This window comes from Corticium candelabrum, chromosome 5 (assembly GCF_963422355.1).
Source record: "Corticium candelabrum chromosome 5, ooCorCand1.1, whole genome shotgun sequence".
Classification (NCBI taxonomy): Eukaryota; Metazoa; Porifera; class Homoscleromorpha; order Homosclerophorida; family Plakinidae; genus Corticium; species Corticium candelabrum.
In genome coordinates, this window is record NC_085089.1 from 1,316,149 (window position 1) to 1,325,234 (window position 9,086).

General features: G+C 44.0%; 1 protein-coding gene across 1 annotated transcript; it reads right to left on the reverse strand.

Annotated features, from left to right (window-relative positions):
- Positions 1–2,085: 2,085 nt before the first annotated feature.
- On the reverse strand, positions 2,086–8,656 carry LOC134180626 (uncharacterized). The gene is made up of 4 exons (XM_062647816.1): positions 7,820–8,656; positions 6,305–7,706; positions 6,022–6,237; positions 2,086–5,955 (listed from the first exon to the last, which is right to left on the reverse strand). The coding sequence occupies exons 1-4, from the start codon at positions 8,654–8,656 to the stop codon at positions 2,282–2,284; spliced, it is 6,129 nt and encodes a 2,042-aa protein (XP_062503800.1). The 3' UTR covers positions 2,086–2,281.
- Positions 8,657–9,086: the final 430 nt, after the last annotated feature.

A 9,086-nucleotide genomic window follows, 5' to 3' on the forward strand; every position in this document is an offset into this window, starting at 1 on the left:
GTCTTCAGACCATATTTGTAAGGTCACAAATTTGAAGTCATAACTGATCACTGCCCACGCTCTTGGTTAAAAACGGTCAAAGAGCCAACTGGCAGACTAGCTCGATAAATCTTGCAGCTGAGCGAATACAACTTTAACATCAAGTATCAAGCTGGTAAACAACACTCCAATGTTGACAGTCTGTCAAGACGTCTCCATCAAGAACAGGAAATTGAAGCAATTAGCTTCCAGCCTCAATGGACGCAAAAGGAGGTGAGAAGCTGCAAGCAGATGATCCAGTCATGTCTGTGGTGCTTCAACAGCTGCTTCGAGGTAGACCTCAGTTTGTTGGTCAATGGAGAAGCAATCCAAAACTGAGACAATTTGGAAGGGTGTAGCGCCAGTAAAGACGGAGTGTTGTACCGCAAGCAGAGATAGAGATCGGTAGAGGGAAGTCGAGTACAAGAGCTCTTGGTTCTCCCAACAACACTGGTTTTAGAAGCTTTGAGCCAAGTTCATGACAACAGCGGTCACCTGGGAATAGATAAGATATTGGCAAAAATTGGAGACAGATTCTGGTGGCCTGGACTTACCATAGACGCCAAGGATTGGGTAACGTGCTCTGAAACTTGCTCAAGGAGGATGCCAGCAGTTAAATCTCGAGATCCATTGACAAATAGCACAGTAGGTGGACCAATGGAGATGATTGCTATGGACTTCCTTGAACCTCTACCACAGGCAAACAAAGGTAACACGCACTTGTTAGTAGTGGCAGACTATTATAACAAGTGGGTTGAAGCCTATGCCTTACCGGATCAGAAGACGACAACTGTAGTTCAAGTCCTGGTAGATGAGGTGTTCAGCAGATTCGGAGTACCAGCCATTCTGCACATTGATCAAGGGCAAAACTTTGAGAGCAAGATTGTCCAGAAGGCTTGCAAGCTACTAGGAATCAAGAATGTCTGTACAACCCCCTACCATCCACATTGTGATGGTCTGGTAGAATGACTGAACAGGACGATCCTTGATTTGTTGGCAAACACGTGTCGGAGAACCAACAAGATTGGGATGCAGCATGTCTGTCATTGCTTTTGTTCCATTATAGAACAGCAAAGCAGTCTTCAACTGGTCTGACACCGTTAGAGCTGATGTTTGGAAGGAATGCTTGTCTTCCAGTTGATTTGCAGACCGGAGCTCCTTTGCCAGAACCAGAAGGATCTACAACGTTCGTACAGCAGTTGAGAGAAAGACAAGCAATTGCTAAAGAACTCGTGGACGCGCAAGTAGCTGAGTCTCAACGTCATCAGAAGGAGAATTACAACTGCAAGGCCTCTCCACATCACATGCATGCATTCTAGAAGTGATCTAATCTGGCTGTACACACCAATTGTTGGTACTGGTAAGTCTTCCAAGTTGGCAAAACCTTGGAAAGGTCCGTTCCGTGTACCGACAGTCGATGACAACAGGACTAGCTCTGGAAGTAGTCCCTGTGGAAGGTAAAAAGAAGACTTCGACGAGTTCATTATAACCGAATAAAGCCGCGTTACCGAAATTCGAGCGCCACCGCCAGACCAGAGCCGGAGACGGCAGTTCCATCAGGACCCCGTTCAAGATCTACCGCAGCAACGGCAGTCGATGAACAGCCAACTTCCACAGGCAGCAGTTGATTTCTAGGAGGAACGCGTGCTGTATGACGTACCCAACTCAGTGGAAATACCGGTACGAATGAGAAATCCACCAGCGTGGACACAAGATTACGTAATGGATCAGACCTAACACGAGGACGTGTCACGTAGGGTGTTGCTTAGAGTGCACATGCAGTAGATAAGTTAATCATGCCGTAGATACGCCTACTTCCGTATTGGACAGTTACACTAGACACTCTTTGCTTTGAGTAGTGGTTGCGGTGTTACGTTGGTTAGTAGTTGCTTCTTGATCAATAAACTGTAGTAACCTACCCGCTCGGTCTTGTGACACAGCTGGCCCCATCGATTTTAGAGATGTACAGAGAGCGACACCTCTCATGTGCTCATCAAAGTAGTCCATTATTACTACCTCGGTCGAGGGCACCATGCACGTCTATATTGTCAGTATATTTTGTTTCAGCACTATCAATAGCAAAACAGACAACAGTACGACAATGCCTTTAGTAACACCAACTACATACCATATCTTGCTACGAAAATAGCTATGCTGCTAGCTAGCTGATATCTCAATTTGACAAAAAAAGGCAGACTCGAAATCGGAATGAGACAATCCATCGCTATCTAATATACGACTAAATATGTCTTTGTATTGACAGCTACCATTCGTCTGTGTAAGGAGCAAGTTCGTGGAAAAAAATTCTAATGTTGTCTTTACCTTCAAAGACTGCCCAGCAGAAAACTTTCTTGGACGTACCGCACATTTCTCCGACGACACCACAATTCATAATCAAGTCATACAACTGAGTATTCACAATCACGGTATATATGGTGTGAGTTTGATCATAGATAGTAATGAGTGACGAAGACGTCTCAGACTCTTCTTGCGTTTGTAGCTTCACAGCAAACCGAGGGCCACCAATTTGAGGTACTGGAGCGAATGAAGGTCCTCGCTTGTGTTTAGGGTTCATTTTTGTTGTTACCCCAACCGTTTCACTTGGTGCCAACGTCGACGGAGAAGTGTTAACGCTGTAACGACGTCTAATAATTTCGCACAACAACGTGTGTCTTTCTTTATGTTCTTCAAGACAAGGACTACCGCAATAGTTGGAAGCATAACACCGTTGGCATTGAATGCTTTGCTTTCCTTGTCTTAGCGTAGTATGGCAATGTGAGCAACTATTCTTCTGCCACTGACTTTCAGAGTGAGGATAGTGAAGTGTCTTCTTGTTGTTCTTGACAATGTTGTCACTCTTGTAAGTCTCTAGAACGCTTTCAGACAGATCAAATTTGCTGAATGCCATTAGGTTGTTTTCTATTACATTATCTGTAATTCTGTGAGAAGAGACGCCACAATATCTCACTCTCATCCCCCCACACTTATTGCTGCGAATTGTGTTTTCAGTCACAACGGCCCCAACGTTGGGATGCGGATCGCAACAGCCAAGTGATCCAAATCCCCAGTACATGTTACCATTAATCAGATTTTTCCTAACCGACACGACTCCACATCGAGATGTAACATATAACAAATGAATTCCGTACGTTAAATTCTCACACAACTCGTTTCTTTCGATCACTACACTGGGGACAGACTCTGGCTGACATGGCATTGACTCAATATAGTCGAGCACTTTATCCTCACTAAACAATGGATTTACAGGGTTTCTGTGAGAAATCTCGATTCCTTGACCATTCATAAAAACGATGTTAGATTGAAGGAGACAATCGCCTGGAAGCGGTCCCAACAAATATCCGACGCCATTTTCACATACTGTGTTGCCTATAGACATAAGACAACCTCCATATCGAGCTTCTAGTCCCGCTGCTTTGTTGCCTTTCACAAGACAAAAACACACGGCAGCCGTAGCTGGACCTCTTATACCGGTAGTACAGACAGTCAATCCTCCCGCGTCACTGTCAATAATCTGACATCTATCCAAATACACTGACCCACTCACCGATATGATGGAAACACCAGCTAGAGTTGAGGTAAGGCGGCAGTGCAGAAGACAAGCATGTGCCTCGCAAGAAGCGATAAAACCTCCATTTCTCATAAACATTTGAAAATTTACCCAACACGAATAACTTTGAATAAATATTCCTTTGTCTATATCCATTCTACATTGATGCAAACCAACAAAGTTGATATTCTCCGTCACAACAATAACGTTGTCGGTTATTTGCTTGTTATCTACAAGTACAGTAAATCCTCGATAACGTTTTTGATTAGCCAAGATCGAGCGAAGGTTTTCCTGCGTCGTTATCTTAACGAATGGAACGTTCGGGTAGGCTTGCTTAAACCACTTCATTCGACAAGATTCGGCATTCAAGTGCATTGCCACTGCCGCCACACAACGAGCTAAAGGTAACGACGAGTATTGGATGAGCGCAAACAGTTGAGATAAAATCTCGTATCCGTCGCAACGAGCGGGTAATAACTTGATGCATTCGGTCGCATCTTGATAACATCCATCCAACTTGCCAGACTGCAGATAGGCTCGTGCTCTACAGCTCACAAGGGAATATCTTTCCTCCATCGTGTTCTTTCTACACGTCGACGACAGACGCGACAATTCGCTCGACAGTTCATTCGCCACTTCCTCGGCGACGTGACGATCGCAAGTTCGTAAAATTTTGATCAAGTCTTTCCGGACCTCGCGACTAGACTTGACCGTCGTGACGTCGCCATCTTTACGTTTCGACGATATATCACCGACCGTTTGCAATTTTATTCCACTCATCGTTTCGTCTCGTATCGCTCGTCTTACGTTCTGTTGAACTTTTAACGGTAACGGTATAATAGTAGATGTCAACCTTATGACGTCATCTTTACTCAATCTATCGTCCATCGTGTCGAGCACACGAAGCTTCTGACGATCGAGCAATTTAGCAACGGATAGCCGTCCAATGCAGTTACAGTAAATAGAAGCGTTATCCAACAAAACTGCTACGTTGTAGCACACGAGACGACGGAATAATGGACCGAGTAATGGAGCGTTAGAGAATATATGTTCTTGTAAAACGAAGACGTGAGATGATAGAATTCCCCACTGTTCGTCTTCCCCTACTCTTTCTCTCAAACAATATTCCATTAAGTTCGGCTTCTTGCATCGTTGCAAACACAAACTAACGGCATTAACAGCAGACTCAAACGTCGCGTGAAGTTCTTCACATCCGCTTACTTTGATACATTCCTGCAGTACTTCTTGTACTAATCGATGAACACTTAATCCTTTTTTCTCATATTCTTCACGAAATAGAGACAATTCAGTCAAAAGACCGACAATCGAACGCAACGCCGTCGAGTCGGTCTGGAAAAGTTGCTCGTCGGTCGCTTTGATAAGGATATACGGGATCTTTTCTGGAGCAAGAAAGGCGCACATACGAACGAACGAGTCGGCACATTGACCGAACTCTTCGTGCCTCTCGATGCGATCAAAGTTTATCGTCCAAGTCGTATGAACAGCTAAACGGTGATTCGACGCTTTGTCCTGTCCCGACGGTTTTGCAATCTTTCGTCTTTTCAGTAACTTTGAACGTTGCTTTTTATACGTAGAAACGTAGTCGTCGAGCGAGCAGCGCGTGACGATGAGATAAGCTGCTACTTGTTCGAGTGCGAGCGGTAAATGACCGACTTGACGAGCCAGAATGGCTGCTCGGTCTTTGGAGAATTCGATCTCGTTCTTGACGCTCGATGTTCTTTGTTCTAAAAACGCTATTGACTCGCTTTCCATAAATTCATGCAAAACGTGTATTGATGTTTGTTTGTCAATATGGAAAATTTCGCTCAAAACGTCGGCATTGCATCGAGACGTGACCATAAGATTACCATAATCGTTCGATTGTCTCCATGGTCCCAACACGATTGTCTCCAATAAAGGATGAGAGCTCAATTCTGTTAGGTCCATGTTGTCTAATATCAATAACCACGGACGTTTAAGAGCAAGAAGATATGACATAATGCCGCTAAGCTGATATCTTACGGTCGAGGATCCGTCAAAGGTGACCGACTTGTGCGCGCCAATGTAACACGCCAAATCGCTAATACTTCCTTCTAGATCGTCCACAGACAACCAATAACAACCGCCAGAGTAATACTCTTTATGTATCCATACATACTCGACGGCAACGCTCGTTTTGCCAGTCCCACCCAAACCTGATATTGCAGACAAACCACGACCGACATCACCTCTTTTTCTTGACTCCTCAGCGATCCCTTCCTTAGAGTGCAGAGATTCCCACAATTTCTCGAGAATGTCAATACGACCGGTAAACGACTTACTACGAGCAGGAGCATAGAACAAATCCTTGTTATCTTCTTCGTTTTCATCTACAGTAAACATGCACAAACTAAACTAGAATGTAACGACAATTAATAATATATTTATATATTTACATGTGACAGAGATGGCCACTCTGCCACTTGCTCCTGATTCAGCAAACGTAGTAGAACCAGTAACCGCGTTTGAAAGGTCGTCTCTGAGAACAATGTCCTTTGCTGTCGAGAGAACTTCTTTCAATGCAGAGTGCGGAGGATTGCGCAAATTTGCTGCAAATAAAGTTGCTGCTGCTCCTTCTTTCACTGCATAAGTTGCAGTTCCTCGAAACGATTCTATACAAGGCATAGCAATAAATTTATATCTCCACTATTTCGTTTACAACTTAGAAAGTATACGAACTTGCTTGAGCTTTATCAGCTTCCGCCGCCGCAGTTTGTCCGCTTTCCGTGTCAGAGAATTTGTTTGTGACTGTAACCGCATCAGAAATTGCAAGTTGTTTCAGACTTAACCCCGTGGAAACACGGTCACAATAATCCGAGACGTTTTTAGTCATTTCTATTAATTTTTTCACTTTGCAGAACTTCTCTTCAATGAATTTCAAAACATTCATTACTTTTTTTACAGAATCGACACCGGGAGAAATTGTTATTCCTTCAGAATTAAGGACCTTTGATCTTACTTTTAGCAAATGTTTTGCGATCTTTTTGTAAGTGCTACCACTGGCCAACTGACAAGGGACAACTGAACTGCAACTGGAACATGTTGATATCAAATTTGACGTTTCGATTCTAAAGCACTTGACGCAAAATGACATTTCTGTCGTATCAGCTGCTAAATACACGCCAAAAAAACAGCGTTTAGCCTGAGTATCAACCACTGCTTGGAACGGCAATCTGTCCATCTCATGTTCTATTCCTTGCTCGTAATAATAACAGAAATCCTGCCACTTTCTCATTTCCAGCGATACTGAAGCAAGAAAATAACAATTGCGAGCGAAGGCACCATCGCACTTGGGTGCCTTTCTAAAGTACTCTAAGTAGAGGTTTTTGGCTTGTTCCAACTGACCAACCATGGCACTGTGACAAAATGCCTGGCCACTCAGAACAGCTGCGATGTCGTCCGTTCCCATCTCTTCAGCTTGATTATAATGGTCTAGAGCGCTAACATATTGACCTCTCAAACATTGCCTGTTTCCAGCTAGACAATGCAAGCGAGATATCTTGAGCTGACTCAATTTATCGCTCATGTTCCGAGACTCTATCAGTCGAATAGCTTCTAACTCGTGATCAATCCCTTCCTGTATGTGTTCAGGATTAATTATAGTTGACTTGGTAATGACTCTTCCTATCAGCGCATCTTCACAAACAGATGGAAAGTTCTTTTCAATATCATCACAAGTACTGCTAACCCTAGAGAGGTCAATAGGTACAAACTGCAAGACAAGCGGACACATAAGATAGGCGTTGACAATATACTGCAGGTATCGTCTCTTGTCCTCTACGTTGCAACTATCTGGAATACTATTGGCTTCTTTCACTAAATCACACGCACCAAGTAACCTTTGACACGTCGGCGATTGCGGAAATTTTGACAGTACCGACGCCGGGACGGCCAGCGGTGCTCTCCTGGCTGAACGCTCTTTGAAAAAGATCTGAGAGTCGTAAGACAGTTCACCGAGTGTTCGTACTACAAACGACCCTATTGACAAAGTAGAAGGAATAGGAAGGTCTGCATCTTTTAGAATTTGACGAGCTCTATCTACCGCATCTCCTCCACGTCCTGTTACACAGTATTTCAATATCTACAAGAAGAAACAATTATCACCCAACTGTACAATAATTGAGACTTTAGAAATTCTGCAAGATGCAATAAACTCAAATATTTTTTCACCTGAACGTCAACAGTTTGACTAACCTGTTTTGCAGTATCGTTGGATTTGCGAGACTTTCTTAACCAGAAGAGAGCTTTTCGCCGATCACAGAAATCGTCCAACCCCACCAAGAAATAAGATGCAAGCCACAGCTGCGCCTCAGCACATCCACCAACAGCAGCCACCGACAAAAGTTGAAGACCACTGTACAGGTCTGCCCTATGATTCTCTGAAGTGTCGACTACTTCATGAAGACTCATTCGTGCAAGCTGTTTTGTTGCGTGAAGTTGGTAAGAAGGTTTACACTTAAGATACATCATTGGTTTTCGTTTAAGCCAATTCATGGCACTGTTCACAACGTTTGATTCATAACTCACTTCATCCGCCATAGCGCGATCAAACCAAACATAGGCACTTTGTAGATCCTTCAAGATATTGTCGTTAACGCCATAGTAATACATTTCACCAAGACTGCACTGTGCCTCGCCTACACCCGTTTTAGCTGCGAGCTGGTAGAATTCAAACGCTTTGTTTGTGTCGGTGAAACCACCTTGTCCCGTTCCATACATAAATCCTAGACAGGCGTAAATGTACGAACGAGCAATCTGCTGCACAATCGAAAATGCATCTTCGATTTGATGATCACTAGGTTGAGTAACGGCCTCTTCCATCGACACCTTTGCTATTCGCAAGCAGCCGTCTTGCTGCACTGCTGCGTCTCTATACATCTTTAAGCTTTCGCCTAGTCGGTGAAGAGAATCCCTTCGGTCTGGAAAACGTCGAGCCAAATCACAAAGCTCTGATGCCAGCTCGCCAACCGTGATAGCATCTGGGACAAACTGCTTACGATCAGCTAAACGTTGATCCTCCGTACCTTCCATGAACCACGATACAGATGCACGGTACCGCGTTGCTCTAAGTGTCCTGGATAGAGCGTTTTCGTTGACGTCACATTTTTCCAACGCACGTTAGTGTCGGCCATTTTAGAGTTCATGTGATACTTGCGTGGGTGTCCGTATACATGAGCAAATTTTGACCTCCCTCGCCTCTACTACACTTCCTGCCAGCAGGAAACTATCAAAATACTCCGACAATCTGCTATCTGATGCGAAACCTCGCTATTTAGCCAAGCTAGACAAGCTAGAACTGATTGGAGGGGTTGATCCACTGCAGTTGGAGAGACCATTGCTAGAGAACACCACGTTTCCTCCTGTCTACAGTTCGGACATTGTCTCCTATTTAGTCCTTCAGACGAGCTTCATAACTAGCAACCAAGCAGTTTAGAGTCCGCAGATGCAAATCTTTGGTAGT

Coding starts and splice junctions, on each gene's coding strand:
- LOC134180626 (XM_062647816.1), bottom strand. CDS start 8,656: ATGGAAGGTACGGAGGATCAACGTTTAGCTGATCGTAAGCAGTTTGTC. Junction 6,238..6,304: donor AGCTGATAAAGCTCAAGCAA/GTTCGTATACTT, acceptor TGCCTTGTATAG/AATCGTTTCGAGGAACTGCA. Junction 5,956..6,021: donor AGTGGCCATCTCTGTCACAT/GTAAATATATAA, acceptor TGTTTACTGTAG/ATGAAAACGAAGAAGATAAC.